The sequence below is a fragment of the Xiphophorus hellerii genome, chromosome 13, assembly GCF_003331165.1.
Source record: "Xiphophorus hellerii strain 12219 chromosome 13, Xiphophorus_hellerii-4.1, whole genome shotgun sequence".
Lineage (NCBI taxonomy): Eukaryota > Metazoa > Chordata > Actinopteri > Cyprinodontiformes > Poeciliidae > Xiphophorus > Xiphophorus hellerii.
In genome coordinates, this window is record NC_045684.1 from 2,965,343 (window position 1) to 2,983,350 (window position 18,008).

The 18,008-nt window shown below is 40.2% G+C and overlaps 2 protein-coding genes across 3 annotated transcripts; both read left to right on the forward strand.

The window, feature by feature from the left end:
• Positions 1-585: 585 nt before the first annotated feature.
• Positions 586-10,219, forward strand: kifc1 (kinesin family member C1). 2 transcript variants are annotated; one of them, XM_032580754.1, is made up of 17 exons: positions 586-686; positions 1,929-2,018; positions 2,188-2,290; positions 2,393-2,446; positions 2,548-2,622; positions 3,007-3,205; positions 3,299-3,464; positions 4,079-4,246; positions 4,384-4,497; positions 4,594-4,680; positions 4,780-4,977; positions 7,731-7,895; positions 7,986-8,124; positions 9,026-9,165; positions 9,243-9,316; positions 9,471-9,546; positions 9,809-10,219. In XM_032580754.1, the coding sequence occupies exons 2-17, from the start codon at positions 1,935-1,937 to the stop codon at positions 9,851-9,853; spliced, it is 1,887 nt and encodes a 628-aa protein (XP_032436645.1). In that variant the 5' UTR covers positions 586-686; positions 1,929-1,934; the 3' UTR covers positions 9,854-10,219. The 2 variants fall into 2 exon arrangements, with proteins under 2 accessions (XP_032436645.1, XP_032436646.1); XM_032580755.1 differs by lacking the exon at positions 586-686 and adding an exon at positions 737-887.
• An 804-nt stretch (positions 10,220-11,023) lies between these two features.
• Positions 11,024-17,561, forward strand: zbtb22b (zinc finger and BTB domain containing 22b). The gene is made up of 5 exons (XM_032581358.1): positions 11,024-11,365; positions 12,454-12,669; positions 13,805-14,506; positions 15,144-15,416; positions 16,414-17,561. The coding sequence occupies exons 2-5, from the start codon at positions 12,454-12,456 to the stop codon at positions 17,419-17,421; spliced, it is 2,199 nt and encodes a 732-aa protein (XP_032437249.1). The 5' UTR covers positions 11,024-11,365; the 3' UTR covers positions 17,422-17,561.
• Positions 17,562-18,008: the final 447 nt, after the last annotated feature.

Consider the following 18,008-nt stretch of genomic DNA (forward strand, 5'->3'; position numbering starts at 1 on the left):
TATTAAAACACATCAGACTTAGAATTTTATTTCAAAATATTTACAAATGTCAATATTTAATATTTAACATTTATTGCCTAAATGTTCAATTTTATGATTAGCCAATATTTTATAATAAATTCAATGTTAAAAGTTGGTAATGAAGTTACCAACCTTTAACAAACAATGGATAACATGTTTGCTACATTTTTAGCATATTTTGCAAACACTTGTTAGGTTTTTGATTCTATGGTTTTAATGAAATACAACCAAATTGGTGCACAAGATTTTATTTACGTTTTTTTCTCTGCCCAAAAAAGGTACACAATCAATAAACATATCGGTCATGTTTAACAAAGGTGCTTTTAAAAACATTTTTAAAGTCATTTTATCTTTGTTTATTCAAGTAATCCACGTATTCGGACTAGGAAAACTATTTTCTAAAAAATAATTTTGAGGAATGTACCTCTGCCCGGGTTTTGCCTTCTGCACGGAGTTTACCGTACAAACAGCGTGTATCCCGCCCCATCAGGACATGCAGTTAAACATAGCAAACGTACCCATGAGAGGAGGCGGAGTTTACGCTGTGTCAGCCAATCACGGCAGAGAATCCGAAGCGCTCACCAAAACAGTTGCATTTCAAATTCAAACGGACGGAAACGTCGGATCAAAAGGGACACTGGGTGAAGATACAGATTTGTTTTCAGGTACTTTGTTCTTAATAGATCATTTTTTGACTATCTTAACTGTTGAATAGTGGTTTAGAAGTACAGACGCTTAGACGAATACTGCGTACGGTACTTTCATAAGTTAGAGTTAGTTCAGTGTTAAGATTAAGCTAAAAGAAGCCCACGTCAGTAACAACGCGGACGTTGGTTATTGGTGTCAGATGGATTAGTCGGGACGAGGTAATCCGTTTGCACTAAATTTAAATTATTTTTCTGCGAGTTGACCGATGTACCAGAACTTGTTCTGCCTGTTAGCAACACAGCCTAAAAGCTCTCCTTGCACTGGACACATTTATTGCGATTAAACCTGATTTTCTCGTTTTGTTTATGCTAATTTAGCATTCTGTGTTAAATTACATTGGATGAATTTACGCATGATGCATAAAGTCTCAAACTATGTTTTGAGGAATTTAAGTGAGTTGAATATCTGTGTCAGATATAAACATCAATGCATTCATTTTGAATTCTGTATTATCACAAAATATTTATACTTCTGGTGCTATAAATGGATCCAATATTTTATTATATGTTTTAATAGTTAAAGATTTTATGCGTAACTAATTGAGTTGGGGTTCTATGTCAGAAACTCTGCATGTTTGGATTGACAAGAACTTAAAAAAGATTTATGACACGATCTGGTAATTACTTATATTTAAATTCCATCTTTGCTAAATATATAATATTTAGATGATTAATGTTATGTTATTGACTATTTATTTACTATTTGGAGGAGGATTTGGAGGATATTTGGATTCTAATGAATAGATTTGAGCAAAAATCTAAAAGCAGTATTTGTTTTGCAGATTTTCTTTTTGATACTGTACAATATTTCTTTTCTTCAAACAATTCATTTTCATTCAATACTTTAATTCATGTCAACATGTGTCATGTTTATTTTAAACTATTAATGAATGAAATAAACAAATGTAAAATTTTTCAGAAATAACAAAATTATAAGAAGTTAATATTGTAAAGTTGGATTATCTTCTCAGGTAGCCTGTGTGCTGAGTACTGCTTAGATTTCCTAACAGTTTTAACTCAGCTGATGTGTGGCTCTCCTTTAGCTTCTGCACTTTGACTACTTTTGTTTTTGTGTCTTTCTTGTAAGATTTTAGTCGCCTTTCTTCTGCCAGCTAACCAGCATTAGACTCCTGCTAGGTTGTGATCTTTGTTCTTTTGTGATTTTTCTATTTTGACCATTTCATTGTCCTCTGTCCTCAGCTGAGTATGTCCCGACTGCCAGTCATGTCATTGAAGAGAGTTCTCACCAGCAGCAGCTCTGAGAACTCCCAGGACATGGCTCCTCTGCAGGTTTGTGATAAAAACACTTCCTGCATCTCAGTTTGATTCTGTCAGAAGCTGTAGAGAAAATACTTTTGCAGTGTTTCCATTTTCATGCATACGTTTGTGTGCGGTTTGTTTATAAACCAGGATATGTGTCAGTGATGGTTCTTTGTGTCGTCTTGTTGTGTTTTTGCAGAAGAGGATGCGTAAAGACCAGGAGCCCCGCAAACCTCAGGCAGCTGCAACCATCATAGGAGACAAGCGGCCTGCTGCTGCTGCAGCGGCCAGAGCACCGCCCTGTACGTTACTGAAGAACTTCTCCATGTTCAGAACCTGATCACCACCCACAGCAGTGAACAGATCATATTGTCTTGTTTTAATTGTTTGGTATTTATCAACAGATAGACCAATTAGAGGTGCAGGAGCTGCCACTGTGGCTGCTGGCCCTTCCAGAGGTCAGATGTCCTGTTATCTCTGCACAATAACCCGGTGTTTGTAGCAGATGGTGGTTCTGATGGAGATGCCTGAGTATAATGTTGTGGTTCTGTTCTGTCAGGGTTCGTGAGGCCGGTTGCAGCTTCCACTGCTCCCAAAGCTGCCAACAGTAAACAACCTGCAGGAGCAAAACCTGGTGAGAAACTGTTGACTGTCGTCCACTTTAACGGGAAAAACGTCTTTTTGTTCAGTAGTACTGAACAAAATACTTTAATATGTAAAATATTTGCTATTCTAGAACTTTGTTCTGTTTGGAGATGCTGATTCTGGATTATCAAAGTTATCTTTTTACTGTACATGCCATAGAAAAAAGCTGAGACATATTTTTATGGATATACATATGTTTGAACAAGATGAGTATCATCTCATCTTGTTCAGATGACTTTAAGAATCAATACCATCTTTTTATGCTTCACTGATTGATGGATTTTATAAATGTAAAGCTGAAGCTGCTAAATTCAATAAATCAAATTTAATTTGGACTGAAAACACTTGAAAAACGTATGAAATTCTTGTGCAGGTGTGACTGGAGCCACTCGCCGCAAACCATGGGACCTGAAGGGTAAAGTCAATGACATGGAGGGTAAGATCCGCACCTACCAGACCAAGTACAGGTCTGTAAACGAGGAGAACGAGGCGCTGAAGGACTCCGTGACTCAAGGTCAAACCAAAGTGTCTGAGCTGGAGCAAGAAGTCAAGGGACAGAAGAGGAAAATCAGGTATGAGCAGATTATCTTGGAGAAAATGAGTTCAGTGTAGATTTTTTATTTTTATATAATGTGATGCTAACTTTGGATTCCTTGCTGGGTTAGTGAGTACGAGGCAGAGCTGCAGATGTTGTCTGGAGTTCAGAGTCAGCTTGAAGAAGTGCAGAGAGAGAAGAACGTCCTCCAGAAGGAGATGTCCAATTTAGAGCAGAAACATAAGGTCATGGAGACGCTGCGGGACAGTCAGGAGACGGAGCTGCAGACTCTGAAGGTAAAGCAGAATCCTGCTCCGAACTGCTGGTTCTGGATCGGTCCAGACACCTGAAAAATATGTTACTATAACAACCACGCCTGGTTTAAAGGGTCTAACTTGTAGAGAACTGAGAAGATATGATTTTTGTTTATGATGGATACTTTGAAAATATACAGAAATTAATTTTTCTTTGTTAAAGTCTGTCACAATCGCATAATAGATTAAAATAAGATTGATAATTTTCATGTGGACAACCATTGTTGGACATGCTACTCTTTAATGTTTTTTAAATAAAAGTCCTAACTGGCACTTTTACTTGTTTTCCCAGTCAAAGCTGAATGATATTTTTTGAAAAGCAAGTTTGGTTACAGACTTTATAACTTATTCATATCATTGTATTTTAATTAATTTTGGTTATATAAAATATTTTCTAGTGTTAAATGTTCTTTAGAAGTTAAAACTTTTTTTCAGTCTTGAAGAATGTAACAGCTTTAATATGCCATTTTCATTACAACACTTGAAAATGGTCTCAAACTGACAATATTATTGTTTATTGCAATAATTTTGAGACAATTTATAGTCCAGTGAAGTTTATTGTGACGTGCCTACTTTGTGTTGTGTTTCCTCTGCAGATGAAGCTGTCTGTGCAGGAATCAACGATGACCCGACTGCAGGCCACCCTGAGAGACAGAGAGGAAGAAGTCAGCTCCCTGAAGGAAACGGTGGCGGAGCAGAGAGACGAGCTTCACGCCGGGGAGATGGAGCGCCGGCGGCTCCACAACACCATCCAGGAGCTGAAGGTGGGTCGCTGCTCACCCTTAAAGGCCCAAAAGATCCAGCTCAATCTCTTTTATTTAACTAAGTTGAGCTGTTTGCACCAGTTAATTTAATGTCTAATGTTGAATGAAGCTGAAAAGAAAATCGTTTCGTGTTTCAGGGCAACATCAGGGTGTTTTGTAGAATTCGTCCTCTAGAAGATGGAGGCCTGAGTAAACACATCCAGCTGGCAGCCAGCGACAACAAGTCCATCATGCTGGCCAAAACTGAGGAGGTGGGAATATTGTAGCAAAGATCTGCTGCTTATCGCCATGCCAACACAAAAATATCAGACTATTTAAACAGAACCTTTTTTTTTTCTGCCCTTTAGTCTCATACGGGTAAAACGGCCGACACACAGAAGAATTATCACTTCAGTTTCGACCGGGTGTTTGGGCCTCTGGCTTCACAGCAGGAGGTGAGCAACATGCGGATGACATCAGCTCCTCGCTAACAACACCTGCTGTGATTCTGAGCGCTGCAGAAGAAAGGCCTCATGGGAAAGTTTTGTTTTCAGATCTTTGATGAGATCTCCCTGCTGGTGCAGTCGGCTCTGGATGGGTACAACGTCTGCTGCTTTGCCTACGGTCAGACAGGAAGTGGGAAAACCTACACCATGGAGGGAGAGGAAGTGGACGACACGAGGGGCGTCATTCCCAGAGCCGTGCAGCAGATCTTCAGAGCCGGAGACAAGCTGAGCTCTCAAGGCTGGGAGGTTAGCTTAGCTTCACCTGATTCAGTTGTTTTTAACGTTAACTAATGAAGTCTGCTTAGATCGTCTTTTAGTGTTGTAGTTTGGCCACCATCCTGCAGAGGGCGCCACTGGTCAACCTTGAGCAGAGCCAGTTGATACAGAAATAAAGATGGTGGGACCATAGCATAGCGGGAAAGAGAAACGGTTCAGAGCCTGGTTTGGGATGCAAAATGTACTTTATGCAGTTTTGTTTAGAAATATAAACACTCAAAAACCTCCTTAAGTTTCACGTTAATATCGCTCAATAATGTGAATGCACTGCCTAACGATTTTTACTTTTGCAAAAGTAAAAATCAGGTGTTTTGTGGCACTTGGTTACCAGAAAATACACTCATCTCTTAGCAACAGATTAACAACAAATATTGTTATTGTTCAAAAAATATAAGATTTCCTTGCAGAAAAGTGAAAATGTTTTTCTTTTTTTGTCATTGTTGGTAAATATATTATAAAACAAACATTCAACGCAAAAGTGAAAATCTGATTTATTCTTCGTGGCAGTTCGTTACCAGAAAATGAGCTCATCTCGTAACACCAAATTAATAACAAGTAATATTGTTTATAAAACATAAGCATTTTTGAAATACTGCTTATCTGCTTAGACAAAACAAATTTACAGTTGGTGAATTTTGCAAAAGTAAAAATCAGATGTTTACATTGTGGCACTTGGTTACCAGAAAATGCACTCATCTCTTAGCAACCACTTAACAACAAATATTGTTATTGTTCAAAAAACATAAGATTTTCTCTGCTCATTTGAAATGCTACTTATCTTATACTACTTAAGAATTGTGCAGTTGGTGAATTTTACAGAAAAGTGAAAATGTTTTTCTTTTTTTGTCATTGGTTGTAAATATATTATAAAACAGACATTCAAAACAAAAGTAAAAATCTGATTTTTACTTCGTGGCAGTTCATTATCAGAAAAGTCTCTAATTTCTTAAAACCAAATTAATAACAATGACTATTATTGTTTATAAAACATGAGCTCTTTTGAAATACTGCTTATCTTCTTAGACACAACAAATGTACAGTTGGTGAATTTTGCTAATGTAAAAATCAGATGTTTACCTTGTGGCACTTGGTTACCAGAAAATGCGCTCATCTCTTAGCAACAGATTAACAACAAATATTGTTATTGTTCAAAAAACATAAGATTTCCTCTGCTCTTTTGAAATAGAATAAACTTTATTGATTCCCAAGGGGAAATTTCTTATTGCAAGCTACTCCATCTTAGGTAATAAATACAAAGTTTGTAAAATATGTAAAATGACTAGACATAAACTAATAAATAATAAATAACAAGCAATCATTTCATAAAAGTGAAAATCTGTTTTATACTTCGTGGCAGTTCATTACCAGAAAAAGAAACTCTCATCTCTACACCAAATTAATAGCAAATATTTATTATTGTGTTTAAAATATAAGTTATTTTGAAATACTGCTTATCTGCTTAGACACAACAAATGTGCAGTTGGTGAATTTTGCTAAAGTAAAAATCAAATGTTTACTTTGTGCCACTTGGTTGCCAGAAAATGCGCTCATCTCTTAGCAACAGATTAACAACAAATATTGTTATTGTTCAAAAAACGTAAGATGTGATGCTCTTATTTTGACAGCCCAAACTTATTGTCTGTTCAGGAGCATCAAGTTTCATGAATCACATGGCACTTACTGTTTTTGCTCTTATGTATATTAAGTTTTCCGTCAAGGTGGCGTCTCTGCAGTTCTAAAATTCTGCTCAGCCCTTTTCTGTACTTACTGTTTTCCGCCATCTCTGTAGTTCTCTACATCTCTGTAGTTCTCTACATCTCTGTAGTTCTCTACATCTCTGCTCTCCTCAGTGTTTCTTATGGTAATTAATCCTCTCTGAAAACTGTCATGTGAGACACAAAGCGCCAGACAAAATTCTCTGTTTTTGAGTCTGACACAAAACAGTGACAGTTAGAATTTGTTTTGATTTGAATTTGGCCCGTTTTTCCGCTACTTACGTCGCCATGGTTACTTGAAATGCCAACAAAAGTAATAGCGCCCCTCACGGGATCGAGCCGTACATTTTGAAATATACATTGTGAAGGGACAGGCAGCGGAACGAGCCGCATGAACAGTGAAAGGAGCGAGGGGTTCTGGTCCGATTCTTCTTACCTGAAAACACAATCAAGAGCAGAAGTCAGAACCAGGGTACATTACACAGCACAACAGTATTTTCATATGATGGACATATTTACTCCTGGTTTTACATAGTTTGTCCATTTAGACCAGATCCTGAAAAATGATTTTCTTCAACCTTGAACAGAAAACGATAACTTATTGAGAAACCACAATTTAAATTTTCTTTTTGCTCAGTATATAGTACAGCTGACAAAATAACGTTAAAATGTAAAGATTTTTTTTATTCATCATATTATGAAAAAATTAACTCTTTATGTTATGGAAAGACTGTCGACCCTCTTGATACAAGGGAACCCTCAAGTTTTTGAGAAAGTTGCCACATGTGAGTCGTTAGTCAATCAATCAGCTTAAGATTAACTCATTAATCAATAACTTGCATCCCTATCAGAAATGTCAAGTCACTTTTTTATTTCTTGTTATTGTTTCCTAAATCTATGCTTCACTGAAACTGTTCTCAAACTCTAAATAAATGTTGAAACCTGTTTGTGTTTTCATGTGTAATGAAAACTTCCTGCTCTCTAACTTTTAATCCGTTTCGTTCTCAGTTCACCTTCACTGCGAGTTTTGTTGAAATCTACAACGAGACCCTGCGGGACCTCCTGTACACCGGCAAGGTCAGCAAGAGGCCCGAACACGAGATCCGAAAGACGGCCAGCAGCGACGTGACCGTCACCAACCTGACCTACCAGAAGGTCCACACCGAGGATCAGGCACGGCTCCGTCTGAGGATCCTGGTTCTGCAACATCGTCAGAGACCAAAATGTAAAGACTTACAGAAAATCTTCTGCTTTTTCCTTCAGGTTCTTGGTTTGATCGCTTTGGCCAAAGAGAACCGCTCCACGGCCCAGACGGCCGTGAACGATCGCTCCTCCCGCTCACACTCGGTGTTCCAGCTGCAGATTGAGGGAGTGAACGCTGGCAGGGACCTCAAATGCAAGTGTGAGTGTTTTTATCTCCAAATGATGGAGTTGAGTTCACCTTTTATACTTAAAATATTACTTTTGATTGGTGGAAACAATTTGCTCTTTCTGATTATTTCAAGCAGAACTGTAGATTTTCAGACTCACCAAGAAAGCTGCTGGAGCGGGCTGACATTTCAGTTTGATTAGACATGAAACACTCAAATTTAATCTCTTTCCTGTCATTGAATGCATCATATGTAAATATTACCAGGTTGTAGCAACAACACTCTTTAGTGGGGAAGAGGATAAGTTTTTCATTGAGGATCTAAATTTAGGTCAGTGGAAGCAGAGATGTAAGAAGTTGTTTCAAATGAGAATATTTTCTACCACATCTCAGAACGTTTCTTCCATTCATTAAAACTGAAAAGAGCCAGAAGTTTTGTAGATGAAGGAACAGTAAGGATATAAATAGTTCCTCTGTTTAATCATTTTACGCCTTCAGTCTTTTTCATCAAACATCTTTCATTTAGAAAAGTTGGAATGTTTTTGGAGATGTTGGAGTTTAGACATTTTAAATGTTTTTGTTTTCTAGTTGGACCAGAAAATTTATCCATACTCAATAAATCTAAGGAAAGATTGTTTTAGTAATACTAGCCATGCCAATTTCAATTATTGCTGCTAAACGATTATTAAAGCTGGTTAACTTTCTATCTTTTCTTTCCTTTGTGATTTCTGCTCCTGATATAAATACCATAAAAAGAAAAATATAAAAAAGTTGTACTGTAATGTTAACATAAGTTTTTGTGTTATTCCTAAAGACAAATCAAAACTTTACAAAAACTGAGGTTATAAATCGGCTCCAGAATTTAATTGCTGCACCTGTTCAGGTGTTATGAACTGAATAGTTTCCTGACTGATCCTCGTTTCCACGGTTACAGCCACTCTTTGCCTGGTGGACCTGGCCGGCAGCGAGCGAATGATGAAGAGTCAGTCTCAGGGAGAGCGCTTCAAGGAGATGACGTCCATCAACAGCTCCCTGTCCAACCTGGGCATCGTCATCATGTCTCTGGCCAACAAGGTGAGTCTGACCTGAAGTGATTTATTCACAAGATGAGCCACTTTTCATTCTGCTTCTAAAACAAAACAATGTTTCAGGAGAGCCACATCCCATACAGGAACTCCAAGCTGACCTACCTGCTGCAGAACTGCCTCGGAGGAAACAGCAAAACGTGAGTTCTTCATCATCTACCCTGCAAAAGTCACTCGTCTGTTTAAAAGATGCTTTATTTGAAAGATATTAATCAAATTATCTGAAGAAGCATCAGCCGTGTTGCTGTGACTTTTAAAGCATGGTTTCTGATGGTTTTATTGTTTCGACTCCAGGCTGATGTTCGTGAACATTTCTCCAGAGTCGGACAGCTTTGGAGAAACACTCAACTCTCTGAGGTTTGCCAGCAAGGTCAGTCAGTTTGGTCTGAATTATTTACCATGAAATAAAAAATGTTTTTCTAATCCACACAGACATGATTTCACTAAAACATTGTTTAGTCAGTTTGTGGAAACATGGCTGATATTGGGGCTTTTATTATCCAGTGATTCATAGTTGGATGAATCATTCATGTTTATCACCATCCTGATGAGTTGCTGTATAAATACAGCTGAATGTTCAGTTCTACCATAAAAAGCTTTTTTTAATTATTTTTGTTTTGCTGTTTCTCCAGGTGAACGATTGCGTCATCGGCACAGCGAGTTCCAACAAGAAGTAGATCCAAGTTTTTACATAAACGTCATTTTTTTCTACTTTATTGCTATAATCAGTCTGTAAGATGTTTGTACTCGATTTCTCTCTTTGCTGTTCGGAGTTTAATCTGGTGCCAGATTCATATGAAACGAAAGCTTTGGTAAATTCTCAGGGCCTCTTGGTAATCACTAACAGGTTTTAATGTTTGTTTCTCTCATCAGTCTGTAAATTGGGCCATATGTACATATTTGTCTGTTTTTAACCTCTTCAGTTTTAACTCAGACATTAAATATCCATCACTGGTGTTTTTAGGAAAAAAGGTCCTTTTTATTCAGTAATTTCTGATTTTTTTTTTTAAAGTATGAATAAATGAAGAACATCTGCAAATAAATGTATTGATGTCTTTATTCTTGTAATTAAATTTCTATAACTAACAGTGTTTGGTTCAACCTGCAGCAGTGATAGATATTTACTACTAAACTAGATTTAAACTGTTACACTGTTCTAAGCTTTTACTATTATTTTGTGTTTTTCCTTTTACAATATGTTTAATTAGTATTATAAATGCATTTATTTTGTTTTTTGTCTCAAATTCTCTGAGTCTTATGTGCATCCAAAGATCTGATCATATTAAAAATATTCCACTTTGACTGATTTTGAGTAATACTTTATTTATTTTTAAACTTAAACATATAATACCAATAACTGCTGTATAATAGCAGGATTTTGCTCAGTTGTGGTTTGAACTGGAGCCAATTTTGGATGAAATATAAGATTTACATTAACTCTAAAGAATTTTTAAATATAAATTTAATTTCCCTTTGAGATAAATAAACTATTTTTGAATTTCAATAATAAACTGACTTTAATGGGTTTCAAAACAAAAGTAAATTGAGGACTTACGTCAGATTTAAAAATATTCCACAGCATAAAATAAACTCACTCAGTGGTGCAGATAAATAGCTGCAATATTTGATTTACATGTACAAAATGGAAAGAAACGTATTAATAAACCCAGAGCAGTTAAGATGCTTGTTGTGATGTCATCACAGCAGCATTAGGTGGTTTATTTCTTTTTCTTCAGTTCGCTTTTTAAAACGTATTTTTTGTTCAATCCTGCAGCGGAAATTCGTGCTTCTTTACCCAGCTGTAATTTTACTCTGGACATTTGTTAGTGGAGGATGAAAAACTGACTAGAAGCTTTAAAAATATGTGAAAATATATTTTTTTGTGGTAGTTTCAAGATTTTATATATACTTATTAAATCTAAATATCCTTTCTGTCATTATCAGCGTCTTTATTAAAGCTTTGCTTTACATATGTGATTTTCTGTCGGCCAAATGTCGGCCAAAGTCTGGCCCGCCTGTCTGGAATGGCCTTAAAGGCGCAGCGTCGCTGTCTGCAGCCGCAGGGATCCGACGGGCAGCGGGTTCGGTGAAAATGCGCCAGGAAGTTCTGGTTCTGGGTGACCTGGCAGCGGTTCCTGCCCTCGGCTCCCCCACACACCGGACCTCTGAGGGCAGCAGGGACTGAAACGGTGAGCCGAACCTGCTGCTTTTACCTCAGCCTGGCGAGCTAACTGCGGCTAGCAGGCTAACCTCACAGCTGTAGTGATGGAGTCTGACGCTGTTCCAGATGTTTGACAGATGTTTCTGTCAGACTGGAGCTGGCAGTCTCTCTCAGGACATGATAACAGATCAGTCTGGGATGTGCAGCTCTGTAAGTGTCACCTGACTCTGGTTTTAGGCTGGTTTTCTCCTTCACTCTGCAGTAAAGTGTTGTTTTCAGTGGAGAACCTGCAGAGATGTGCAGCTTTCTGTGAAGTCAACCTGTTAAACTACAACAACAGTCAGTAAATATGATCTGCTGCTTTGTGTCTGATGGGGGACGCATGACATGCAATAGTAAGAAATGTTGTAGAAACACCTGGTTATAAAGGAATGAGTCTCTGTTGCTGAGTGATCATCTGCAGAATATTTTAGTTAAATGTTGAAAATATTTAATATTAAAGAACATATTTGCATGTTTGCATGCAAATCTCAGCTTGATTCTGTATATTTTGGTTAATTTATCTAAACTGAGAATGCATGCACTGGTTTGCATAATAAATGTTTCTTCTCTTCAGCTGAACTGAAGTAAACAATACTTTAGCTTCAAAGCAGTAATTATTTGTTTTTAAATTAAATTTTCTAGTTAAAGAGACTGGTAGCTGAATATGGATGGGACTGTAACTGAACAAAATTCTGCATGAAAATTGCATGTTCTCCTAGTGCATGCATGGGTTCTCTCTGGGTACTCTAACTTCCTCTGACGTCCAAAAACACGTCTGTTTGGTCAACTGGTTTCTTAAGATTAGTCTGAAAGGTGAGTGTGTGTCTCTGTGATGGAGTGGTGACCGCTGCAACGTGTAGCCCGCGTTTTGAATGATGACAGGATCTCTTCTGATGAGATTGAGATGCAAACACAGGGGAAAAAACAAAGTAGAAAAAAAGGGTATCAGAATTAAGCCTTGTGGTACGACCCCAGGAGAGGTCAGGAGAAGTGAAAATAAAATCATTAATACTGACATAAAAACTTCAACAAAGAGTTTCAGACTCCAGGATCCTGACAGTTTTCCTCCTGCAGATGCAGTCGGTTCCCATGGAGGTGGGGAGCAGCAGCGGCTCAGGCGGGTCGGCGGTGGAGGTCAGCTTCCCCGGCGCTCAGACCTCGGTGCTGGACAGCCTCAACCGGCAGAGAGAGGACGGCAGTCTGTGCGATCTGTCCATCCACGTTCAGGGACACGTCTTCAAGGCGCACCGCTGCGTCCTGGCCGCGTCCTCGCCCTACTTCCATGACCAGGTGGGGGAGTTTGACCCAAATGGTTCTGAGGCAATCAAATAATTAATTAAGTCTTTATAGGAAGATTTGAATGCTAGAAAATAAAAAAAGCTAAATGGTTGTTTTTCTATGAGTTCTGAATAAATTATGTCATGTTTTCATTCTTCAGGTAATAATAAATCACCCACTGTCTTATTTTTCAATTATATTTACTTAAAATGAATATTCTTGAAGTCGGGGTGAAAGATATGGACTTAATTCTTTATCACAATGTTTTATGGTAATATTGTGATAATAAAAATTTCAATAACTATTTATTACTTGTTTTATGTAACTATAGTTGTGACTGCATGGAATAGCATTCACAGCCTCACAATTACAAAGTATTTAAGACACCAGACACATTAAGAAATCTGATTTGTTTCACTAAAATGCACAAATTTAATCATATTTTCATATTTATTGAAACAACTTTATTCAACAAACACTGGAGAAAAATAGTAAACTTACAATCTGGATTTTAAACACCATGTATTGGAATTTATTGTGACAAAGATCAATCAAAATCTTAAATAAAATTTATTATGATAAACGATAAATGTCCATCCCTAACAGCCACTGTCACGTTTTAGCGCAGTGACGGCATATTAAGATTTTATGAAAAGAATATTTAGCTAAATTTCCAACCTTTAAAATGGGAAATCATTTTTTAAAAATGTTTTTATTTACAATCTTTCACTTTAATATTAATGTTTCACAAAATTGGCGCCCCCTGGTGGTGATAAAAATACTTCATCTTTCACATCAAGTGTTTTTGAGGGGATTTTAAACATCATTAATTGGAATTTATCATGACAACGATGTATCAAAATGTTATAATGATAAGAAATTTATCACAATAAATGATACAATAACCTTTAAAATGAGAAATCTATATTTGCTATTTTTTAGAAAGTTTTCTTCTACAGTCTTTGTTTTATAAATGTTTTACAAATTTGGCGCCCTCTAGTGATAAAAACACAGAACCTTCCACGTAAAGTGGTTTTAAACATTAGTTGGAATTTATTGTGAATCAATGATAAATCAAAATATTATCATAATAAATGCCCACTCCTACCTTGAAGCAGCTTAACCCTGACCTTTTGACCTTTTCCAGGTGCTGCTGAAGAACATGTCCACGGTCTCCATCCCCGCGGTGATGGACCCGCTGGCGTTCGAGAGCGTCCTGAGCTGCGCCTACACCGGCCAGCTGCGGATGCTGCGTGACGACATCGTTAACTACCTCACGGTGGGCAGCGTGCTGCAGATGTGGCACATCGTGGACAAATGCACCGAGCTGCTGAAGGAGGGCCGCGCCGCAGCGGCAGGAGGAGGAGGAGGAGGAGCGCAGGACGCAGCAGGTGGAGGCGGAAGTTCGGCCAATCCCGGCTGCAGCAGCAGCAACGGTGAAGCTGGTGGAACTGGGACCACAGGTGGTGTCCTGGTTGTAGAGCCCAACGACCCCCAGAGGGTCCCCCAACCCTCCAGCCGGCCCTCGGTGAGCGAGAGCCAGTCGCCCAGCAGCACCAACTACTTCAGCCCCCGAGACGGGAGCAGCTTCCTGGGGGGAGGCGCAGCGGCAGGGGGGGCCTCTCTGGATGGAGGCAGGGCCAGTAACACCCCCAGCTACTGCACCCCATCAGGGGGAGAGGAGGCCCTGCTCATAGAGGAGGAGGAGGGGGAGGAAGAGGAGGAGGAGGTCATGTACCACCACAGGAAGAGAGGAAGAGGAGGAGGCAGCGGGAGGAGGAAGAAAGTCAGCTCGGTGATGGAGCAGGAGGTCGGAGTCAGCGACAGCTTCGGCGTTTCCTCCTATCAGGTCAGATTTCAACTTTGAGGGAGATGCAGGAATTATGATTAATAAAATAATCGTTAACTAGTCAGGGCAATAATTAAGAAATATACAAAAAAATTATTTAATCTTACATTTTTTTCTTTCTTTTAATCTTAAATTTTGCCTTTAAGATGAAAAAACAACATCTGTCTGTAAATCTGTTCTTCCTCAACTATCAGTTTTAACTTCATCTGGTTCAAAGTCTGTAACAGAAAAAAAAAATTCTCCCATTAAGCATCTTTTCCTGTCCAGTTATTAATTGATTAGTTAAAAAATAATCACCAGATCATTTCTACACTGTATTGATGTTAAGTCAAGCAGAAAACTTACATGTTTTTGTGCTGCAGTTGCAGCATCTACTGCAACAAATGACGAAGGTTACACTAAAATCCTGCGACTGCATTTATAACATGTTTATTTTTCTGATTTAAAAAGGGAATTATTTGTTTATTGGAATCTTTTAATGTATTTTTAATATTGTGTAAAAAGGCTTGAAAGATTTGTAGAATGTGGTCATTTATTTTGTCCCACTAATCATCAGAATAATCGATTACTAAAATAATCTCTAGTTTACTTTAGTAATAAATATCAGGCCGTATTTTACATCTGTGTCCCTCTGCAGGACGGCGAGGATTCTGAGGCGGCGCTGCAGAAACGTCCCACCTACAGCCAGCCCAGCATCATGCCGCGCAAGCAGTGGGTGGTGGTGAAGACGGAGCGGACGGAGGACGACGACCTCATCGTCGTGTCCGGAGAGGAGGGCGGCGAGGATGAGGAGGACGAAGACGAGAGGGAGATGGAGCTGGTTAGGGAGCGAGGGAACTTCAACATCTCCAACATCAGGAGCCTTTCAGCGGAGCTGGCGGGCCGAGCGGAGAGCGAGATGGACTCACAGGTCAGCCGGTACCAGAGTCCAGTTCCTCCTTTAATCTGAAACTATTCACAACAATTTACATTCAGGAAATTACAAACAGGATTAGGATTTTATTGGACAGATCAACATAAAGTGGTGATAACTATAAAATTATAAAGGAAAGTAATAATAGATGAATAATTGTAGATTGTAATTTTGTTTATACAATAAACTATCTGAAAAGTGTGGCTTTTTTTTTTATTCAGCCCCCTTTATTATGATACCCCTAAAGTAAACTGAGACCTTCTTTCTTTCTACTTACAAATTTAACACGAGTTTTTTTATTTTAGTTTGTGTAAGATATTAAAAAACTGGGAATTTAGTTAAATATTCTGTGGAACCTAAAGTTGTAATATTTTACTTTTATAATAAAAAAAAGATTTTTACATATTTGTTCAAATTGTCTCCATGTCGTTACAGTTTATTATGAGACAGATAATCTGTGGCAGATCGATCTCCTCCCTGAGCTACTATTGCTGTCTGAAGCAACGCACAGCTCCCGGCCAAAAACAACCAATCAGAGCCAAGCGGAGGATCTCATCGCTGTCAATCAACCTCATGTACTCTCTGCTCGAGGCTGATGGCGGAGAAACAATTTACCTTTACAAGAAAACTGCTCATCATTGGTGGCCATGCTAACTAGCCTGAGCATTCACAGTAGGCTATGCTAGCAGTGCCAAAGGGAGGGTGATTGACAGCGCTAAGACCCGCCTCCTGGCTCTGATTGGTTGGTTCTAGTCAGAGCTGGAAGAGTTAATCTTTTTTTACAGATTTTCTGTCTCATGAAAAACTGTCACAGCAAGATGACAGTTTAAACAAATATGTAAAAAAAAAAGTCTTTTATAAAAGTTACAGCTCACAGCTTTAACATGCCATCACTATGGTGAAGCATGGTAGTGGCAGCGTCATGCTGTGGGTTTTCTAGAATCAGTTCTAGATTTAGTCAATAACAGATCTGACCTCTGACCTTTTCCTGCAGGTGGATTACTGCCAGTCATCAGAGGACTACCTGAAGTTTGAGGGCAGCCTGATCGAGCAGACGTTAGCCCAGCACCTTCATGACGGCGCCGCGGGTCAGAACCAGAGCGCCAACCGGGCCGTGTCGGCCCTGCTGGGTCAGGTCCAGTCCGCCGCCTCGGCCCGGGCGCAGCTCTTCCCTCTGGACATGCAGGGGAACCAGATCCTGCTGTACAGCCAGGCGTCCGGCCTCGCCCTGGACCCAGCCGCGCCGCCGCTGGGCGTGGCCGCCGGCATGATGGGCGGAGCCTCTTTCAAAACGCCCGGCCTGGAGCACGGCGCCGTCCAGCTGCAGACCGGATTGGGTCCGGACTGTTCTGACGGTGGCGGGGTCGGAGGCGGAGCCGGCGGCTCCGGAGGAACCGCCAAGGTGTTCATGTGTCACTGTGGGAAAACCTTCACCCACAAGAGCATGCGGGACCGCCACATCAACATGCACCTGGACCTGCGGCCGTTCCACTGCCCCGTCTGCGCCAAGAAGTTCAAGATGAAGCACCACCTGACGGAGCACATGAAGACCCACACCGGCCTCAAGCCCTACGACTGCCTGGGCTGCGGCAAGAAGTTCATGTGGCGCGACAGCTTCATGAGGCACCGCTCGCACTGCGAGAGGCGCGGCGCCGACGGCGACACGGCGGGGGGCGGCGAGGGAGGGAGGCGAGGAGGAGGAGGAGAGGAAGGCCCGGACTTCAACGCCTCCACCCACCTGCTGCTGTCTGCCGCTGACGGAGGTCAGGGAGGAGCAGCCAGAGGAGGAGGAGCGTCTGCAGCTGCTGCTGGACAACATGGCGGAGGAAGCAGTCACCATGGCAACGCCATGGCCGCTGCCACAGGGGCGATGCTGGGGGCCGTCTCCCAGAGTCCGGGTCCGGATCACGGATCGGGAATGTTCGGAGGGCTGGGATTGGCTAGAGGTGTGTGTGAGGAAGACGTGTGTGAGGTCAGCGCAGACGGAAGCAGCGTGACTTAAACCGGAGCTGAGGGAACCAATGGGAGCCCGGTTCTGATGGTTCTGAAGGTTCTAATGGTTCTGGTGGTTCTGATGGTTCTGAAGGTTCTGATGGTTCTGATGGTTCTGAAGGTTCTGGTGGTTCTGAAGGTTCTGATGGTTCTGATGGTTCTGAAGGTTCTGATGGTTCTGAAGGTTCTGGTGGTTCTGATGGTTCTGATGGTTCTGATGGTTCCTGCTGCTGTTTTATCCTGGAAAAAGAGAAGAAGAAGAAAATGCACTTTGTTGAAACTCCTGTTGGAGAAATAATCTGAAGAACCTGGAGATTCGGGTCGGCCTTCCTGGTGGTTCGGTTTCAGTTACTTTTGACTTTAATGACTCAGTTCTTTTGCACAAACAGAATTGAAAAGTGGCCTCATCAGATCGGACCGTCGCCTCAGAATTAGCTGTTAGCTTCTAATATTCTAAGATGATCTGAAAGTTTATTTTTCTCTGGGTTTGCTGGGGGAAACCAGAAGGCTGCTGGTTTCTGTGGGAAAACGTTCCAGTTTGCTGTGATTCCTCTGCAGCTTCGTATCGTGACCCTGTTGCTGTGCTCAGATAAAAAC